The following is a 22,395-nucleotide window of genomic DNA, read 5'->3' as shown; positions in this document are numbered from 1 at the left end:
CTAATTATCATTGCACTGGGTGAGAGGTCCTTTTTAAAAGTCTGCTTTTAAGATTCTTGTTGCTGTTGGTGTTCTGCAGTTTTGCTGTCTTGTAGCTGGTTGTCCATTTGTTGATCCTACTTAGGTATATTGTGCTCTCTGGATCTGTGGATTATTTTTAACCATTGTGGAATCTGCAGCTGTTATCTTTTTCTTTTAAGACTGAAAAAATTGGGGCGCCTGGGTGGCTCAGTGGGTTAAAGCCTCTACCTTCAGCTCGGGTCATGATCCCAGGGTCTTGGGATCAAGCCTGGAATCAGGCTCTCTGCTCAGCGGGGAGCCTGCTTCCTCCTTCTCTCTCTCTCTCTCTCCTCTCTGCCTACTTGTGATCTCTGTCTGTCAAATAAATAAATAAAAATCTTAAAAAAAAAGACTGAAAAAATTGAGGAATATAGAGAAACATATAAAACATGTACAGTTTAATTATAAAGCAAACATCTTTATAACCTGGGTCAAAAATAGAGTATTCCAAGTAGCCTCAGAGTTACCCACCCTTTCCCCATTCCAGATACATCTCTTCCCATTCATAACGATCTCCCTTCCATTCAGAGGCACTTATATTCTGACTTTTATTACCTTATGTGCATCCCTAAAATATATTTTCTTTTGTTTGTTGAAATGTATTTGACCATTCGTCTTGCTTCCTTTGCTCAACTTTATGTTTGTGAGATTCATCTGTCTTGTGTAGCTATAGTTCATTTTCTTTTCTTTTTTTTTTTTTTTTAAGATTTTATTTATTTGAGCAAGAAAGAGAGCAGCAGTAGAGAAGTAGCAGAAGCAGGCTCCCACTGAGCAGGAAACATGATGTGGGGCTCCATCCCAGGATCCCGAGCTGATCACCTGAGCTAAAGGCAGGTGCTTAACTGACTGAGCCACCCAGATGCCCCACTGTAGTTCATTTCCATATGGCCATTATTTCTTCAAATATATTTTTTTCTTATCCTTATCTCTCCTTTTGTACCCGGTATGAGTATGCTGATGCACTTAATGGTGTTTTACTTTTCTCTGAGAGTCCATTCTGTTTTCTTTTTTCTTTTCCCTTGCTGTTCCTTGGATTGCATAATCTTTTTTTTTTTTTTAAGATTTTATTTATTTATTTGACAGAGAGAAATCACAAGTAGACGGAGAGGCAGGCAGAGAGAGAGAGAGAGGGAAGCAGGCTCCCTGCTGAGCAGAGAGCCCGATGTGGGACTCGATCCCAGGACCCTGAGATCATGACCTGAGCTGAAGGCAGCGGCTTAACCCACTGAGCCACCCAGGCACCCCGGATTGCATAATCTTTAATCTTTATTAATCTGTCTTTGATTTTGCCATCTTATTCTTCTGCCAATTGAAATGCACTGTTCAGCCCCTCTAATGACTATTTAATTTCAGTTATTGTACTTTTGAACTCCAGAATTTCATTGTTTATTTTTAATAATACTTATCTCTCTATTGACACTCTGTTTGATATGATGTCATCATACATTCCTTTACTACTTTAATTATGGTTTTCTTTAGTTCTTTGAATATATATAAATGACTCTGAAGTCTTTGTTAAATCTGACTTCTGGTGGCTCACACAGGCAGTTTCTGTGGCTGCTTTTTTTCTTCTGTATGGGTTAAACTTTCCTATTCTTTGTATAGCTTGTAATTTCTGGTTGGAAACTGGGCATCTGATATAATATCGTAGCAGTTCTTGATACTGGTCTCCCGTGCCCTTCTCAGGGCTTCTGATTGTTACTTGCTTATTTGTTTAGTTACTGAGTGGATTATTTTAGTGACTTCTCTTTCTCTCTTGGCATGTTAAGCATCTGGTGTTGTTCCTAGGGGGTGCAGATTTGGATATGCCCACATTCACCCAGGAATTTTTCACAGGGCTCCCTTTCACTGCCTCTTTCCTTGACTACACCCAGATGTTAAGCTCCATTAATTGCCGTCTGCGTGCTCCATTGTTTTTAAAAATGCCTTAGGACATGAATTGTTTCTCAGCTTGATCCAAAAAATTGGAGCTCACTTGAAGGGATAGTTCTTGGGTCAGAGCTTGAAATTTGTTCTGCCCCCAGGAGGGTTCAACCCAGCTGGTTTACAGGTTAGCCTGTATCTGAATCTCCTCCTGTTTGCCCTTCACTGCAATGCCCTAGGTTTTGAGATGGCCCTTAGACTTGAACTTCACACTCTGTTGTAGACAAAGTCAGCATTGGAACAATGTTGGATTGGAACAGTCTCCTTGGAAGAAATTCAGGGGTTATTGGTTTTAAGGCCGGCTTCATCTTTCTGGCAAAATCTTTGGCTCTGGAATTGCGTAGTAGAGACAGTGATGTGCTCTTCTCTCTGTGTGTCATCCCCAGTTTAGGAACTGAGCACTTCTCGGAAGCGTATATGGTGGTAGTCTCAGGTCACCTAGTCTTGCCTGTCTTGGTGTGGGACTTCTGCTTTCCAAAGTAGCTGGGTGAAGGACAGTCTGGGTCCTAGTTTTTCAGCCTGCAGCCTACAGCAGCAACATAGGACCTCTTTCCTGGGAGTAGCAGTTAAGTGGAAGAGATGCCCTTTCCTGCACTTACTTGAAACTTATCTTTAGCATCAGATAGCTTTGAGCAGAATGAGAAACGCTGATGTCCTGCCCCTCCTGGGAGATTGCTCTTGGACTGGTAGCTTTGGCGAGAGGGCACTCTTTGTTCCTGGCTACACCAGTCTGAAGTTTCAGCCTTCCTTAGCCGGAAGGAGGAAGGAAAGAGAGGAAGTAAGTAGATTTTGGTTCAGATACTACATAGTCTTGCTCTTTTTCCCGAGTTTCAGATTTTCTTGAGAAAATCTTTCTTCATTTGCCTCATAACTTAGGGTCATTTTTGCTTATTGGGGTCAATAGTGTATCCCAAAGACATAGACTAGAATTTGAAACACAAGAAGAGCTGAATAACTATTTATTGAATCACTCAGTAAATTAAGATAAAAAAGAACTGTTGGAATGCAGAAAGTATATTGGTCAGCTATCAAACTTTTCTAATAAAGTGAGAACCTTTTTGAGGAGAAGGAATTAGTGTTATGATGTACTGGGTACAGTTAGAACAACGAGTTAGCTTTCTTGGTAAGAGAGCCTAAATGTGCTTTTTTACCTTTTGTTTTTTAAACTCCCCCTTTAAAAGACTAGTCACTGTTAAGTTCTGCCCACTTCAAGTAGTGGTAGAAGTCTACACTCAAGTGGTTTAAGTTAAATCTTTCTTACTTGAATCATTTTAATGTGTATGGAAACTTTTTTTTACAGGACAGAAACTTGTAGCAAATCCTTTTTTTCCCTTTAAATTGATAACTACACATAAGTGATCAGTTTTTAAATACATTTTAATTTTTTTTTTAAGATTTTATTTATTTATTTGACAGACAGAGATCGCAAGGAGGCAGAGAAGCAGGCAGATAGAGAGGAAGGGAAGCAGGCCCCCTGCTGAGCAGAGAGCCCGATGTGGGACTCGATCCCAGGACCCTGAGATCATGACCTGAGCCGAAGGCAGCGGCTTAACCCACTGAGCCACCCAGGCGCCCCTAAATACATTTTAATTTTCACATTGTTAGATTTTTAGAAATATATTTGTATGCAAAGATTGCATTTTCTTATTGCTTTGATTTAAATGATTTGTCATCTTGTCTGTCTTTGAGTTCTTCAGCTGATAAATTGGTGGTAATTTTAATAACAACTCTCCCAAAATCAATGATCATATTCCTCTACCTGCAAATGAATGCATCCAAATTAGCAAATTACTTTTTTTAGTATTGAATATTGCATCATAAGTAAATTAAAAAAAAAAACAACAACCTTGCTTTTCCAGTGAGATGTTCAGAGAAGTCTGTTACCATGTCTAATATGTGTTTGCTGCATATGGACTTCAAAAGACTGGCAGTTTTGTTCATTGTCTCTTCTAATAGGTGCTTACACATTTATGGATGAATAAATAGATACTTCTCTTCCATTTCCTTCCCTTCCCTTCCCTTTCCCATCCATCCTTCCTTCCATCCATCCATCTGTCCATCCATCCCTTCTTTGTTGATCTCCTTCCACTCACAAATAGTTTCATGATACCAGCTGTTCTGAGGTTTTTGGATGTGCTAATAGATAAGACAGTGTCTTCCCTCCTAAGAGTTAATTTCTACTGGAAAAAGATTCTGTTCATCTTCTCCTACCCTTATCTACCTCTTCTTCTGCAAGTAAAATAATTTACTAAATGAGGAGCGCATTGGTGGAGAGGTTGAAAGCAGTCCCATGTAATTGATTCTTTTATGTATAATGAATCTTAACCTTTATGAAGGAGACTTTAAATTCTTAGGTAGGTATTTTTCTAAAACATAAATAAACTTTCCTCCTGTTCTAAAGGTAAAACAGACAGTCTTGAGTTCCATAGTATATGTATATTCATGATATATGTATACTGGTACTTTGGTACTGAATTTAAAATGGTAAAGTATTCGGGCACCTGGGTGGCTCAGGGGTTAAGCCTCTGCCTTCGGCTTGGGTCATGGTCTCGGGGTCCTGGGATCGGCCTGCGTTGGGCCCTCTGCCCAGCGGGGAGCCTGTTTCCCCCTCTCTCTCTGCCTGCCTCTCTGCCTTCTTGTGATCTCTCTCTCTGTCAAATAAATAAATAAAATCTTAAAAAAAATAAAATGGTGAAGTATTGTTGTTGATATTTAGGCAATCAGCTTACCTTGCCTTTTTAAAAAAAAAGTTTTTCTTTTTTTTAATTTGACAGAGATCACAAGTAGGTAGAGAGGCAGGCAGAGGGAGAGGGAGAAGCAGGCTCCCTGCTGAGCAGAAAGCCCGATGCAGGGCTCAATCCCAGGACCCTGAGATCATGACCTGAGCAGAAGGCAGAGGCTTTAACCCACTGAGCCACCCAGGCACCCTTTACCTTGCTTTTTTATTTAGCAAATTGTCCATAGCTAGTGTTCAGTCTCTTTTTGCTTTTGTGTAGTTTATTATATAAGTAACATGCTTTGTGCAATAGGTGCCTAATGTAGAAATGGTGGATAACTTAGTGTTGTTTCCTATTTTTGAAGAGAGTTGTCAGTCATAAATGATATATAACAAATAATGTGTTCCCATTTTTTATTATTATTCATTCATCAACTAAGTGAGTACTTGCTGTTTGCCACAGGCCATGTTGTAGCTGCTTGGTGTACACTATCCTAAAGGCTATATACCAGGTAATTCCTCTGCTCTCCTACTAAAATTTCCACTCTAGTGAGACTGGACTGGTTGTTAAATAAGAATTTTATAGTTCTAAAACAGTGATTAAGTAAGCTGTAAGTGGTGCGGAATTATACTTAACGGTTTTAAAAAATGTTAGTTTATAGTTCTGTGTATATATATCGAGTATATTTTTTTATGGACACTTAAGATGCTATTCTGGATGATTTTCAAAGCCTGTGTGTGTGTGTGTGTGTGTGTGTGTGTATGTGTATTTCATATCTATAAACAGCTCTCTATTACGTGTTGTTACAGTGTATTTTGGTTATGTAGTATATCCAGGAGTCTAATTTGCAGTGCAGTGGAGTTAAATCATATGCACATTTACGTTATGACAAAATCAGCCATGAGATTGGCAAAAATTAAAGGATTAATGACTAAGGATCCAAATACTTAAAAAGTTTTCTCAAAAAATATGTCCCCATTTAACTGTGTCTAGTGTATATTTTTCTTTTATTGATTTTTTAAATAAAATGTATCCTAAACTTTGTCATTTTAAGTATTTTGAAGTGTACAGTTCAGTGGCATTACGAACATTCACAATGTTGTCTAACTACTACCACTTTCTGTTTCTAAAACCTTTTTTATCATCCCAACCAGAAACTCTATATTTATTAAGCAGTAACTCCCCATTCTCCCTCTCCCCAACCCCCTGGTAACCTCTATTCTTCTTTCTGTGTCAGTGAATTTGCCTATTCTAGATACCTCATGTCAGTGGGGTCATATAATACTTGTCTATTTGTGACTGGCTTATTTCACTTAGTGCAGTGTTTTCAAGGTTCATCCACATTGTGGCGTGTATCAGAATTTTACTCTTTTTATGGCCAGATATTGTCTATATGTACACTACATTTTCCATTCATCTGTTGATGGACACTTGGGTTCTTTCCATCTTCAGCTGTTGTGAATAATACTGCTGTGAGCATTGCTATACAAGTATCTCTTCAAGTCCCTGCTTTCAGTTTTTGGGGTATATATCCAGAAGTGGATCATAATGCTAATTCTGTATTTAACTTTTTGAGGAACCACCAAACTGTTCTCCACAGTGGCTGCAGTACTTCACATTTTACAGTAAATTTTTATACAAATGTTTTCAGCAGTGTCCTAAGCGCAAAACCATGTATGTAGCACTTTGTGAGTGATTTTTGAGCATGGTTTTGAGTTCAGGATTTAAAAAAAAAAAAAAGGGGCGCCTGGGTGGCTCAGTGGGTTAAGCCACTGCCTTCGGCTCAGGTCATGATCTCAGGTCCTGGGATCGAGTCCCGCATCGGGCTCTCTGCTCAGCAGGGAGCCTGCTTCCCTCTCTCTCTGCCTGCCTCTCCATCTACTTGTGATTTCTCTCTGTCAAATAAATAAATAAAATCTTAATAAATAAATAAATAAAAGATTTTATTTATTTATTTGACAGATAAAAGATTTTATTTATTTATTTGACAGACAGCGATCACAAGCAGGCAGAGAGGCAGGGGGATGCAGGCATTCTGCTGAGCAGAGAGCCTGATGGGGAGCTCGATCCCAGAACCCTGAGATCATGACCTGAGCCGAAGGCAGAGGCTTTAACCCACTGAGCCACCCAGGCACCCCGAGTATAGGATTTTAATTTTGTGTACTTCACTACTCTTTGGTGTTCTAGGAGCATTATATTTGTGTCAGAATTTATACTATGTTGTGGTATTAGTTGCAGTTGATATAGAGAATAAGAACTTGGGTAATGAGGTAGAGATTTTCTGTATTATTGACTCTTTTGAGAAAATAATACCATTTTCACTTATTGGAAATAGGCATTTCATACACAAAGATATGCAGCTGCAACTTCAGTGATGATTATTTCTGTCTTATCATGCTGGAAAGGGGATGGGTTCTGAAGCTGGTGGTCTTACTTTTGATTTGTGTGTTTTAACCCTTAAGAGTTTCCCATGTGGCCTCACTTTCACCTTTTAGAAAGGATATAATGTGTTCTTACCAAGTCACTGTGAGGATTAGATAGTATATGTGAAAATGAACTCTTTTTCAAAATTAATTAGTGAATCAAAAACTAATCACTTCTCTCCTAAGAACCCCCTGACACCTCCTCCAGGAAGTCATTGACTTTACTTTCCTTTTTCATTTAAAAACTTCTTTTTTTTCTGTGTCTTATACCTTTATAAATCTTATTGTTTTAACTCATTTTGTTTTATTTTTATTTTAATATACTGCAAATATAAATATATAATTTATACAATATACAATTTTAATATAAATACTAATATTTATGAAATAAAATTATTCTTCCTTAAATGAAAATTTGGGCTAAGGTATTTGGAGAAGAGAGAGTTTATTTCAAAGCTTATTTTAAAGCTTGATTTAGTGGTGTTATATAAAGGAAATTCCTCTGTATTTGAATTTTCATTTAATTTTGCATGTCTTAGCATTTCCAGATGAATAAATTGAATCCTAGAGCTTTTGATTGTCTTATCCAAGATTATGTAGCTATTTAGTGGAGGCATGAGGCAGAAATCAGCTCTTGTACCTTGTATTCCAGTGTTCTCACATTAGACTTCCCTTCCACATTTTACCAGTTCTAGGATTTCCTTTGGCAACAGCTTTGCATGGCGTCTCTCCATGGTACTAGAAGCGTACAGAGTGCACTTGCACGTGTATTAACCACCTTAAGGGATTTCTTGCTCTTGTTCCTTTTACTCCCTCTAAACTGGGAAATACATACTCTTGCAGACCTTTTAAAAGATTTTCCTAGGGGTGCCTGTGCGGCTCGGTCAATTAAGCATCTGCCTTCGGCTTGGGTCATGATCTCCAGGCCCCATGTTTGGCTCCCTGCTCAGCAGAGAGGCGGCTTTTCTTTTCCCTTCTCCCTCTGCCCCTCTCTCTGCTTGTAGTCTCTGTCTCTCTCAAATAAATAAAATCTTTTAAAAGGTTGTTTTTTTTTTTTTTTTAAACAAGCAATCAAAAAGCAAGACTTCAATATGTCATCTTTTGTTTATGGTAATTTAGTTTTTGGAAAGCTTTTCAATTCGTAAGTCCCAGCTGTTTACCTTCCAGCATCCCATAAGTAGCCTCACTAAAACTCAAGCAAGCTATTGTGGAGGTAACATCATGTAATCAAAAGTATGTTGGAAGTGTAGATAGCACCTCTCAATTAGTTTCCTTTTGCTGGAAATTATGTTTGAGTTTGCTTTTTCTGTAGGTATAGTTTGGGATATTCAAGTTGGAGGAGCTATTATAGTTTGGGATATTCAAGTTGGAGGAGCTATTAGAAATCAGCTCTAATTTTAATATATGAAGAAACTGATAGTAGCAAAATTGAGTCTGCAAACCAGGATTCCTGAATATATATACCATGTCTTTAAAAACTTATTATATACCATTATATATCATGGTATATAATATATATACCATGTCTTTAAAAAGATTTAGTTTGAAATAATTATAGAGTCATAAGAAGATATTTTCTTTTTCTTCTAATTATTAAAAGCAGATTTATGGGATGCCTAGGTGGCTCAATTGGTTAAGCGTCTGCCTGTGACTCGGGTCATGATCCCAGGGTACTGGGATTGAGTCCCACATCGGGCTCCTTACTCAGTGGGGTGCCTGCTTCTCTCTCTGCCTTTTTTTCCCACTGCTTGTGCTCTCTCTCTGACATAATAAATAAGTAAAATCTTAAAAAAAGAAAGATTTAACTTAATTTTTCAAAAGATGAAAATAATTCATAAGGTTTGCCGTTTTAAATACAAAAAATATTTTGTAACAAATCAGATAATACAGATTTTTCTAAAATAAAATTAATTTCAAAAGTAAAATCTAGGGGCGCCTGGGTGGCTCAGTGGGTTAAGCCGCTGCCTTCGGCTCAGGTCATGATCTCAGGATCCTGGGATCGAGCCCCGCATCGGGCTCTCTGCTCATCAGGGAGCCTGCTTCCTCCTCTCTCTCTCTCTGCCTGCCTCTCTGCCTACTTGTGACCTCTCTCTGTCAAATAAATAAATAAAATCTTAAAAAAAAAAAAAGTAAAATCTATTTACGTCCATTTTGTCTTTTTTGATAAGGTAACGTTTTAGTGTGTAACCTTTTATGTGCTTTTATTTTCTTAGAGAAACAAATCAAATATATATACATACAGGGTTTAGATATTTATGTGGAAGTAATTGTTTTGGTCTCCAGCTTGATTTATTTATTCATTTCTAAAGATTTATTTATTTATTTATTTGTCCACACTGAGCAGGGAGCCTGATGTGGGACTCAATCCCAGGATCCTGGGATCATGACCTGACTTAAAGGGAGATGCTTAACCGACTGAGCCACCCAGGCATCCTCAGCTTGATTTATTTACTTTTTTATTTTTAATCTATTTTTAAGATTTTTATTTATTTACTTGAAAGAGAGTGCAAGCGATGGGGTATGAGAGGGAGGAGCAGAGGGAGGGGGCGAAGTAGACTCTGCAGTGAGTGGGGAGCTTGTTGTGGACCTGGAGATCACAACCTGAGCCAAAATCAAGAATCAGATGCTTAACCGACTTTAAGTGCCCCAGGTGCCCCTCCAGCTTGCTTTAAAACTAAACCAAAAACAAAAACCTGACAACTGTATAATAGACATCTTCTGATTCAAGACATCCAGTTTATGGCTGTATCATTATTTATTTAATGATTTCCCAACTGATGGACAGTGACTTTGCAGTTTTATACGCTAGGAACAGTGCTGCCAAACAGAGCAAAGTACCTGGTGCACAGGTGTGAGTATTTATGTGGGATAGATTCTGAGGTAGTATAAAGGCATGGTTAACAGCACAGATTCAGGGGCTAAGACTTGCTGGAATGAATCCAGGCTGTACCATTTAAGAGCCAGGCAACTTAAGGCAAGATATTTTTTGTGCTCTCATTTTCTCTGAAAGAGGAATTAGATCAGTGATAATCTTTACTTTCTGGGGAGACTAACTTCTTTGATAGGCTAATGGGGGACAAATGCTCTCTCCCTGTTTACTGACCAAAGAGGTTGATCACCTTTTCATGTGTTGTAATTATTTGTAAGTCTGTGAGTTACACATTGTCTTCTGTTCTCATTTTGACTTAATTGCCTTTTTAAAATTGCTTTGTGAGATTTGTTTGTATACTCGACCTTAACTCTTCATTATAGTGAATATATCCTTTACTCTGCTGCTTGCCTTTAGTTTTGTGTTTTCTTCTTTCCACATTACTAAGTTGACCATATCTTTCTATGCAGATGTCTCTTTAAAGTAGGTAGACCAGAGGGGGCGCCTGGGTGGCTCAGTGGGTTAAGCCGCTGCCTTCGGCTCGGGTCATGATCTCGGGGTCCTGGGATCGAGTCCCACATCGGGCTCTCTGCTCAGCGGGGAGCCTGCTTCCTCCTCTCTCTCTGCCTGCCTATCTACCTGTGATCTCTGTCGAATAAATAAATAAAATCTTTAAAAAAAAAAAAAAAAAGTAGGTAGACCAGAATTTTATTATTGCTTATAAACTGGTCTATGCTTACCATATTGATTTGTAAATGTCACTGTTACTAAATATTAAAACCTCATAAATTCATGGTTCTGTTTCTAGAGTATTTAGGTTCTTTAATAGTTTGTCTATTTTTGTACCCATGTCAAATTTGTATATTATTTATTCTAAAACGTGCTATGATTAAGTACTAGGTTAGTATTAAATATTTTACAAATTTTTTGTATGTTTCCTGATGGTTGAAATGCCATTTTTTCTCCAGTAGTAAATAATATACTTTGTTTCTTCTCATGCAGGTCTTTGAAGTTCTACAGTTTAGTTCTCAGTGCTGAACTTCCTTCTCCCTTAAGTTATTATAAACTTTTGCTGCTGTTTAATAAACGTGAAGATGTCTCGCAGTCCTGATGCGAAAGAAGACCCTGTGGAATGTCCTCTTTGCATGGAGCCCTTGGAGATAGATGATATCAACTTTTTTCCTTGCACCTGTGGCTATCAGATTTGCCGATTTTGTTGGCATCGAATTCGCACTGATGAAAATGGGCTTTGTCCTGCGTGTAGAAAGGTAAATACTTTAGAGTAACTTTGTATACGGTTTTTTTGTCCCAAACATAAAAGTAAGTAGATTTAAAAGAATCTACAAACCTCAGGTGATTTCATGTGTAGCATTTTTAAGATAATAATGAAGTAGAAAGATACTGTATGACCTTGGTAAAGTCATATAACCTCTCTATTTGACCTTTAGCTCTCTTATCTGGAGAGATTTGCAGGATCAGTGGTGCTGGATATTTAAGAGAATTACGCGAGTGGAGAGGCAGTGGATTAGATAGGATAGTGTGAATTCGGAAAAACACATTCAGCTGGGAGGATAATCACTTTAATTTTCTAGTACAAAATAGGAAAAAAGTTTTGACATTTATTCAGAGAGGTCATGGGTTAAAATGACAGAAATCCTGCTTCAGAAGATAATAGGTACTCATTTGTTGAGTCTTTACAACGACTGTAGGCTGTAATGCTATCCCCAGTGTACATGAAACTAGGGCTTTCAAGTAACTTAACCACAGGCATCAGCTAGTGGGTAGTAGGTTTGGGATTCAAACATAAATCTTTTGAGTCTTTTCTAACTCTAAATAGTTCTATGATTTTTAATATTCCTGGGTCCTGCGTAAATAAGCAGGCCCAACAGTTACAATATAGTGAGTGACTCAATAGAGTGAGTAGGATTGCCGCATTTGTATTTTGAAGGACTTTGTGATCCAGAGGTTAATGCAGATAGATATCTTTTTTTATTTTGTCTTTGGTTTTCAGTGTCTCTTGGTATGGTTTAAACTTTTCTGTTGACTCATTTCAGAGAGCTCTTATGTTCATTACTACAGATTTTGAGAAGGCAGGAATGTGTTTTAGATACCTAGAATATTTAAATTTCATCTCTCAATTTCCTCATCAGAGAGATTATATCTTAGAAGGCAATGCATTATCCAGTTGTTTTTTTTTAATCCAGTGGGCATGTAATATATATTACATGAATGAAAAAAGGTTAGATCTACTTAAGTGTTGAGTTTGTATATAGTATATGTAGTATATATAACATGTAATAGATATTTATAATGTATATATATTATCTTTTTATAAGGTTAATGTATATAGTTTTGGTATTAATGTATTTTCGGAATGTGAATAAAAACTAAATGAAAATCTTAATATTAGCTTTGGTCAAAATTTGTAATAAATTTGTGTTAGTGGATTTGGAGCGTTCAGTCGTATTTTAAAAATTGGCTCCTGGCCATTCCATAAGAAGACAATTATATTGAACTATTTTGTTGAAAGTGGTAATTCTCATTATAGCCCGAAACTATAAGGCTTGCAAAGTTGTTTTACTTAATAAGTTCATCTCTTTTTTTCCTTTTTGTGTGCTATGAAGAGGAATCTTAATAAAAAGTCCACTTATTAAATAGTCATTGGAGAAAAATCAATTATTTGGGGAAATGGCAAAAAAATTCACTTCACTTTTAGGAGATTACCTAGAATCACCTTAAATTCTTAGGAAGTAGAGAAAAAAAAGTAGAAAAATTTTAAGGATAAAGCAAAATAATTTTAGCAGAGCTGGTTATCAATAAAAGTGTGCTTTTCTGGGAAGACAAGCAAGTATGAAGAATCGGAAAGGCAGTAGGCCATTGGGATCAATTTTAGGGAAGAAGCGTTAGCTTAAACATGCTGAGGATAAGGATGCTGAGAGAAGAGTAGTGGTGCTTTTAAGATCCTAAGGAAAATATCAGTGCGGTTGCTTCATTGTTGTATTGGAACAGGATATGGATCCAGCCTAACTTTTATGCCATATAGCAGAGACAGATGCTCTCTAGCTGAAACACTGGTTATAAATTTGGGTCAGAGCCTTAAGTTGGGTGGAGATACCCTGGAGGAACTAAGACCTCCTATGCTCAGAAGATGAATTATTGTTATACTCTGTCCACCAGTTTGTCCTCTTTGCAGTCACAAAAGAACATCCTGCAGTAGACAGGAATAGCATTTATAGACTAGTTGACAGAGTTCTTTCATGTAAAAACGTGTTAAGAACAAAGAATTAGCAGACATTTCAGGAATACCAGCATCAATACCAAAAATCAGTAAATAAAAGAACCTAACAGAAGTAAGCAAACAGAAAGAAACATTTAAAAGTGTCATTGGTGCTTCTCAAATAAAAGAGAGTGGCATATCTATGTTGTAGAAGGAGTATATTTTAAAGAACAGATTAGAGATCTTGCAAATGAGCAGTCTTCTGGGTGGGCTGAGGAACAGAATGTATAAAGTTCAAGAATTGTGTTGTGAGGTCATTTCAACATTTGGAGGAGATTTGGTGGTTGAATTAGTAAGAAACATATACAGATCTAATCAGACAGTTAACTCTAGGGGAAACACAAAGTAATCATATTATGCTGCAATGGCTCAGATATGTTTTAGGGGTTGAGATTTTTTTTTCTTCCATACAGATATATTGTTAGAGCATCATTTGTAGAAAAGACTCTTTTTTTTTTTTAAGGTTTTATTTATTTATTTTTATTTTTATTTTTTTAAGATTTTATTTATTTAATACAGAGAGAGAGATCACAAGTAGGCAGACAGGCAGGCAGAGAAAGAGCTGGGAAGCAGGCTCCCTGCTGAGCAGAGAGCCCGATGTGGGGTTTGATGCCAGGACCCTGAGATCATGACCTGAGTTGAAGGCAGAGGCTTAAACCACTGACCCACCCAGGTGCCCTGGTTTTATTTATTTATTTGTGAGAGAGAATGAGAGAGAGAGAAAGAGAGAGAGTGCATGAGAGGGGAGAAGGTCAGAGGGAGAAGCACACTCGCTGCTGAGCAGGGAGCCTGGGGCGAGAATCCATCCTAGAACTCCAGAATCATGACCTGCGCTGAAGGCAGTTGCTCAATCAACTGAGACACCCAGGTGCCCTAGAAAAGAGTCTTTACTATTGAATGGTTTTGAACTCTTTCTTAAAAATCAGTTGCTTATAAATGTGTAAGTTCATTTCTAGAATCCATCCATGTCCATCTGCAAACGATTGTTTCTATCCTTATGCTAATACCACACTGTCTTGATTACGCTAAGTCTTACGTCTGGTATGATAAATCTTTCAACTTTGTTATTCTTTATAGAATATATTTTGGGCCTCTAAGACTTTAGCATTTCCACATAAGCTTTTTAATTACTTTGTAATTTTGTGCAAAAAACCTACTGGGCTTTTGATTGAACTTGTATAAACCAATCAATTTGAGGAAAATATGACATCTTGAAAATGTTGGCTTACCTAGTTCATAAATAAGGTTTATCTTTCCAGTTTTCTAGGTTTTAAACATTTATAAAGCAATGCTCTGTAGTTTCCAGCATATGGAGTAGTATAGCATGTTTTGTTATATTTATCTGTAACGATTTTATGTTTTCTGAGTTTCAGCATGTGATATTTAAAAAATTCCATTTTCAGTTCATATATAGAATAATTGATTTTGTTAAATAGATTCCTTAGGTTTTTCTACATAAATGATCATGTCTTCTGTGAATAAAGACAATTTTACTTCTTCTTTTCCGACCTTTATGTTTTTAAATGATTTTTCTTGCCTTATTGCACTGGGTAAGCCCTTTAGTAGAACATTGGAATAAAAGTGTTAAGAACAATTATCTTTGTTCCCACTTTAGTGGAAAGGCATTGAGTATTTTACAATTAAGTATGTTATTAAGCTGTGAGGTTTTTTTGTTTTTGTTTTTTTTAAAGATTTTATTTATTTTATTTGACAGACAGAGATTACAAGTAGACATAGAGGCAGGCAGAGAGAGAGAGAGGAGGAAGCAGGCTCCATGCTGAGCAGAGAGCCTGATGTGGGGCTTGATCCCAGGACCCTGGGATCATGATCTGAGCCGAAGGCAGAGGCTTTAACCCACTGAGCCACCCAGGCGCCCCTAGCTGTGAGTTTTTTGTAGATTTTTAAAATCAGGTTGAAGACATTTTCCTTGCTGTGAGGGTTTTTATCACAAGTGGGCGTTGCATTTTGTCAAATGCCTTTTCTGTTTCTTTTGAAATGATTATGTGTTTTCTTCTTCATTCTGTTGAAATGGTGATTTAGGTTGATTGATTTTTGAGTCAACCTTCCCTTCCAAGGATAAACCTCATTTGATCATGATATAGTACCCCTTTTCTTTTCAATTTGCTAATGTTTTCAGAAAGATTTTTATTATATATTTGAGGGAGTTTTTGTTTTGGCAGCAGATCATATATTTGTTTAAACAGATAAGCATGATTTTTACATGTGTCCAGTAGTTCCAGTAGCTTCAGTGTGTGAGGAATGTTTTTACTTGTTATTGTTCATGTTGTTTTCTTTCTTTATGTGCTTGGTTATATCTGTGCCTGCTTCCTGGTTGTTGTCACTGAATTATTTGTAGGGTTCTCCAGAGCCCAAGGTATATTTGCCCTCCTCTAGAGAAATTTTGATTTGGCTTCTGCTGGACCCTATAAACAGTGCCATTGGGGATTCCTCAAGCATAACAGTCACAGGTGAGGCCAGTGAGGCCAAATATTAAGGTCTTAGGTCTCTAGGATGCAAATCTTCCATGAGGTTGGTTTCAGCAACTTTTTCAGGATGTTTTTCTTCTTGTTTTTTTTTTTTTTATCTTATTCTGACCTCTCTGTAGTTTGTTCTTATCCTGAGACTGAAAGAGCCTTTTGGGGACAGGGCTGGGTCTCAGTTTAACATGGGATTGAGTTCCCCAAAGACTCGTCACCTTGGGCTGACCCTAGGCTTTGAATGCTGACCCTCCCTCCCCATTTGTTGTTACACAGACTTTACACTTATCTCTCTGGATTTTGACTTTTATACAAAAATTGGCTTGGGACTTCCCCACTGCAGATCATTATTGTTTCTAAGATATTGGTTAAAAAACAAACATTATATAGTATTTTTCATTGTTTCTAGGAGAAGGAAAAGTTAAAGCTATGAATGCATTTATTGGAAAACAAAGAACAAAAAATAAATTTCTAGCTTATTTCTAGGTTAAGAAACCAAAAAAGAATAGTAAACATTGTGACAGTAGAAGCAGGGATTAAGCAGAATTTGCTGAAATAGAAAAAAAGTAGTATTTCAATAAAAGTTAGATCCGGTTCTTTGAATAAAATAATATAAACAGTATGATATAAACAATAAACTAATCAAACTCTTGGCAAGTTTGATCAGAAAATAAAGAGAAAAGACAAAAAGATACATTAGAAATGAAATGAAATGAAATGAAATGAAAATGGGAAGGGACACCTGGTTGGCTCAGTGGATTAAGCCTCTGCCTTCAGCTCAGGTCATTATCTCAGGGTCCTGGGATCCAGCCCCCAGGCTCTCAGCTCGGCGGGAGGCCTGCTCCACCCCCCCACCCCCCCACCCCCCGCCTACTTGTGATCTCTCTGTCAAATAAATAAATAAAATATTTAAAAAAGAAGTGAAAGTGGGACCATAACTACACACATGGTGCACAGAAGGTTTTCATGAAGTATTTGTGGATTGTAATATATAAACCCATGTTTGGATGAGATAACTTATACTCTTTGCCTCTTACACGGGACCCTGGAAGCTTACTTTTCCTGTCAACTCTGCTAGACACTATGGGGAATACCATGATTGTATTTTTTAAAAAATATTTTATTTATTTATTTGACAGAAAGATAGAGAGCACGAGTAGGCAGAGGGAGAGGGTGAAGCAGACTTCCTGACCAGCAGAGAGCCTGATGCAGGACTCAATCCCAGGACCTTGGGATCATGACCTGAGCTGAAGGCAGACGCTTAACTGGCGGAGCCACCCAGGCGCCCCACGATTTTTTATTTTTATTTTTTAAAATTATAGAACCTTTGGTGGTATTTTAAGTTTTAATACTAAAAGTAGTCTGTGCTAAACTCTAAAAAAATAAGTGTTTTAAAAACTATTTTATCTTAAATCTATTAAATAAAAATATTTCAGGCAATTACAAGATTTAGAAAAAGGGAGGTGAAACAAATAACCGCATACCAATCATCCAGAATGATAATGGTTATTCATATAGCTTATTTCTTTCCTTATTTAATGCTGAGTTCTGTGTTTTATGCTTAAAGCCATATCCAGAAGACCCAGCAGTTTATAAACCACTTTCCCAGGAAGAACTGCAAAGGATAAAGAATGAGAAAAAACAGAAACAGAACGAGAGAAAACAGAAAATATCAGAAAACCGCAAACATTTGGCTAGTGTACGTGTTGTACAAAAAAACCTCGTCTTTGTTGTAGGTCTGTCTCAGCGCCTAGCAGACCCAGAGGTAAGTCCTCTTCCGTTTTCTTTGTCACCTTGACATTTTTTTCTTTTTTGCCTATCCTATTTGGAAATAACAGCTGACCTTGCCTATTTGCAGGATTCCCCTGAAATTATTAAAACTTAGGAGAGAATGGGAAAAGATTTTTAATTATCTCTAAGGATCCAATGACCAGTTTTGATCGTAGGCAAGTGTCTTAATCTTTCTTGGCCTCATTTTCTTTAGTTGTAAAACGAGGCAGTTGAACTAGATCTCTGAAATCTCCTTTAGTGCTCATAATCTATGAAAGTTGGATAATGGTTGTTTTGCTATTCAGGCTAACATGTGACATGAGTACTCACTCTCTTTTTTTCTGTAGCTATATAAAGGGGTTCACAGTGGACATGCAGTTACGTAGTGCAATCCCACTAGAGATCTGTACTTTTTATTTAATCCTGTCCACATAGTGATTCTTGGTTATTAAACAGTTATAGATCTGCTGCTACACTGTACCATCATTCTATATTCATTCATTTTAATCCAGTTTTGGGGAAAGATTTGATGATTTCTTTGTCATTTGTTTGGAGATAGGGGAGGCCTTAACACTTTTGTTCATTTCCTCTTTTTTCTTTTTCTCCTTTCACCACCTGCATTGTAAGAGTAATGTTGAGCTCATAATGTTCCCTGGTGCCCTTGGATGTACATCTGCTAATTGTCAGTTTCTGATGTATTAGGAGGCGCTCACTAGATTGATAGGAGAGCAGGTAGAAGCTGATTGACAGCTAGAGTGTTTCCTTCAGCAGGAGAGAGTTGGATTTGGGAGATCTTCCAGAAGTACTCCTTGAAAAGGGTTTGGAGTAACGCTCGTCGTCATGGTACCCATAAGAGGGAGGATTATAGTGAATATGTTTAGGGAGGTGGTAATCTTCAGACTTGGCTAAGTGGGCAAAGACCCCAGAGGAAGGAAATTTAAGGACTCTAAAAATTGATTTTCTAACAGTCAATTTAGAGAAATAATGCATATTTACAAATGATGAGTTTACTATGTAATTGAGACTGTGAAGGGGTCAGAATCAGTAGAAGAGAAAGTCAGGGAGACCTTACTAAGAAGCCTTTATCATTGATCATTGGCAGTAATATCACTGGCACTTCCAGAATTGCTTAGAATTAAGTCCAGGGATACTGGTATTACTGGGTGGCATGAATCCTTCAGGAGACCAGGTTCTTTCCAAAACCAAAGGGGGCTGATCTAGAGTTCTACAAGAAAAGACTTCAGTAAGAGCTGTTAAGGATGAGAGCTCATTTTAGGCCTGTGACTGAACCTCAGCAGCCAGTTATTTCTTTTTGTTTTTAATTCCTCAGGCAGGCAGATCCCAGTTCCCCTGTGACCATTTTCTTGAATACCACAACTTTATACACTAGTCCTTCTGTTCTCCCCTTTCAACTCTGCCTTTTTTCTAATCAGAGGGCATTTCTTGCCTTTGCAAGTTTTTTATTTTATCTGTCTCTGTTTACTCCTTCTAATTAGAACCTACTTTGGCATTTCTGAAACTGCTATTCCAGTAAACTAGTGGAACTTTTGATTTCACAACTCCTAGGTATGCATGTACTTAATTTTGTTAATACATCCTGCCTGGATCCTGTCACCCATAGTACTGGAGGCATATGGGGAGCAGCACCTGAAAGCTGGCTAAAATCGAGCTCTAGTCTCGGTCTGGTGTTTGGATTATAGGTCTCCTGTCTCCTCTTCAGATTCCGTGATTTGTTCTTACTTATCTAGAGGCTTCTTTCTTCCACTTCAAATGACATGACTCCAGTAACATTAATCTGAAGAAGTATTACACAGAAAAAAATTAATCTAGGTGGTGACTAGTGAGAGAGGGTACTTTATCATGAATCTAAACGTGCCCTTAAAAAACATTCTACTTTTTTTTATACTTTTGAAATCATTGTTGCTTGGTGAGAGGATAGGGAATTTTTTAAAAACATTGGTTTCTCTCATTTATTTCTCTTAAAACTCTAGAAGACCAGTGTTTTATTTATTCAGTCCTAACACTTCTAAATTATAATATAACAAATTCTCTTAATTTATTGCATAGTCTTTTCAGTTTGGAAAATTTGAAGTTGGCTTTATTAGAAAACTTGGTTTCAAGTTGTTAGTGTAACTTTCAGGTCAGAGAAGATCCCAATTTACTTATTTTTGGATGATGAACAATTTGATATTTGAGTGAATTCCTTTTAGAAAAACAGGAGAGTTGAGGAAAAATTCAGGCTTATTTTGAAAATGACTTTTGTGGGGTGCCTGGGTGCTCAGTGGCTTAAACCTCTGCCTTCGGCTTAGGTCATGATCTCAGGGTCCTGGGATCGAGTCCCGCATCAGGCTCTCTGCTCAGCAGGGTGCCCGCTTCCTCCTCTCTCTCTCTCTGTCTGCCTCTCTGCCTACTTGCGATTTCTGTCAAATAAATAAATCGAATCTTTAAAAAAAAAATGACTTTTGTACATCAGAAAACTTAATACCAGGATTGATGGTCAAATGTATTCATTTATCAATCAATAAAAAAACCTATTTCACTTATTTTTTAATATTTTTATTTGAGAGAGAGAGCAAGCATGAATGAGGGTGGAATAGAGGGAGAGGAAGTAGCAAACTCCCCACTGAGCAGGGAGCCCACCATGGAATTTGATTCCAGGATTCCAGGATCATGACCTGAGTTGAAGACAGATGCTTAACCAACTGAGCCACCTGGGGGCCCCCCCTAAAAAACTATTTTAGAAGATATGGTAGGTAGTTAGAGGCAGTGATTAGGGGTAATTATCTTCCAAATCCTGAAATTGCAATTTGCTGGAACCTAATTCATTCATTTTATAAATTAACTATTGAATACTTATCATGTTTTAGGTACTTTGATGTTGGAAATAAAATAATTTAGCAAGCCAGACACAGTCTGTACCTAAACTAACAGACTATTGGTAAGACAAGATTTAAGTACTTTTTTTTTTTTTTTAAGATTTTTATTTATTTGAGAGAGAGCACAAGTGTGGAGGAGAGGGAGAACCATGCTCTCTGTTAAGCAGGAAGCCCAATATGGGGCTTGAGCCCAGAACTCTGGGATCATGACCTGAGCTGAAGGCAGACGCTTAACCAGCTGAGCCACCCAGGCGCCCTGAATTTAGGTACTTGTAAGTGTGCTGGGGATTTATAATCAGGGAAGTACAAAGTTTTTTGGGGAACATGTAACAGTAGGAAACTTGGCTAGTATAGAAATCCACAAAAAGCCTCCCAGAGGAAAGGATAATTAAGAATTACTATAGAGGGAGCCTGGGTGGCTCAGTGGGTTAAACCTCTGCCTTCGGCTCAGTTCATGATCTCAGGGTCCTGGGATCGAGTCCCGCATCAGGTTCTCTGCTCAGCAGGGTGCCCGCTTCCTCCTCTCTCTCTCTCTCTGCCTGCCTCTCTGCCTACTTGTGATCTCTGTCTGTCAAATAAATAAATAAAATCTTTAAAAAAAAGAAAAAAAGAGAAAATTACTAGAGATTGGCTAGGCAGCAAATAAGGACAGGAGTGTCCCATGTATGTGGTGGTCCAAGAGAGCAGCTTGTTTGAGGAACTAAAAGACTTTATAAAGACAGAACCATGTTATTTTACAAATGAGAAATTGAGGCATAGGGAAATTAAGTGACTTCGTTATGTGACCTGGAATCACGCAGCTATTTCATAGCAGACCCAGGACTAAGAACCACCCCTCTTCCCAACCCACCAGTTCTTTAAAGGTCCTGTTCCAGTATATTTTACACTGATAATTGGTCTGTTGTTCATCCATTCACCTAATTTATCCATTCATCCCTTCTCTCTCTGCTGACCAAATTTTTTATTTTCTCTGTAGTATCCATGAACACTTGACTGTGTTCCCAAAGAATATATAGGAAGACACATTAAACATTAGGCATGCAATTGGTCATTTATAATTCTGTCATGTGGCCTTTTGTATTCTATATTAGTATTAAAGCCAGCTCACTGAAGTAAATATATAATATTGAATATATGGATATTCAATATCCATATATATGATACTGAATATATGAATATATGGATAATGTGGATATGAAGGGTGCTTTACCTACTCCCCATACTTCTTAATCACTAGAATGCTCTTTTGCTAGTTGTATATTCAGGTAGAATTTGGAGTATTTAACTTAATATAGGAAGTTTAAATTATTTGAATTTCCCTTGCTGGGACAAGCTATTTCTTATCAGCCATAGGCCATTTGCTAATACTTTGAGGCTCACCAATGTTCTTTATCCATGTAATTCTTTTTGTTCAGTGCTAAAACAAATTATTTTTCGGTTAACATTTATGGAGTACCTACAGTGTGCTGGGCAGTATGTAAGACACCGAGTATACACTGACCAATACAAAAGTAGCCCTTGCTTATTTTCAAACTAACCATTTAACATAACATGAGAAGTACTCTGTGCTATGGAAGCACAAGAGAGAGCACCCGATCTTGTTGGGGAGGTTATGTACTCTCTTGCTGTCTTTGGGGCAAAGTGCTTCTGGTCCAGGAACTGTACAGATTCTTCAGGATGAGAAAGATCTCGGTCTGCAAGTGATTTGTTTGGAAGATTAGAGTGCAGTGGTGAGAGATGAGGCTGGTGAGGTAAGTAGTCACACACTATGAAGGGCTTTCTAACTGTGCGAAGGAGTTTGTACTTGATTCTAAAGGCAGTGGGAACCTATTGAATGTTCTTTCTTTCTTTCTTTTTTTTTAAGATTTTATTTATATATTTGACTCAGAGAGACACAGTGAGAGACACAGGGGAGTGGGAGTGGAGAAGGGGCCTTCCTGCTGAGCAGGGAGCCTGATGTGGGACTTGATCCCAGGCCCCTGGGGTCCTGACATGAACAGAAG

At 37.6% G+C, this 22,395-nt stretch overlaps 1 protein-coding gene across 6 annotated transcripts in view; it reads left to right on the top strand.

The window, feature by feature from the left end:
* The window catches only part of CNOT4 (CCR4-NOT transcription complex subunit 4), a 140,322-nt gene that overhangs the window by 52,503 nt on the left and 65,424 nt on the right, over window positions 1-22,395 (top strand). For all 6 annotated transcript variants that reach the window (XM_044246635.1, XM_044246633.1, XM_044246634.1 and 3 more), the window contains exons 2-3: window positions 10,995-11,260; window positions 17,314-17,511. In XM_044246635.1, the coding sequence (XP_044102570.1) occupies window positions 11,087-11,260; window positions 17,314-17,511 (372 nt within the window). In that variant the 5' untranslated portion in view covers window positions 10,995-11,086. The remainder of the gene's footprint in view (window positions 1-10,994; window positions 11,261-17,313; window positions 17,512-22,395) is intronic.

This window comes from Neovison vison, chromosome 4 (assembly GCF_020171115.1).
Source record: "Neovison vison isolate M4711 chromosome 4, ASM_NN_V1, whole genome shotgun sequence".
Taxonomy (NCBI): domain Eukaryota; kingdom Metazoa; phylum Chordata; class Mammalia; order Carnivora; family Mustelidae; genus Neogale; species Neogale vison.
Note: the sequence above shows the minus strand (reverse complement) of the source record. Positions and strands in the feature narration are given on the sequence as shown.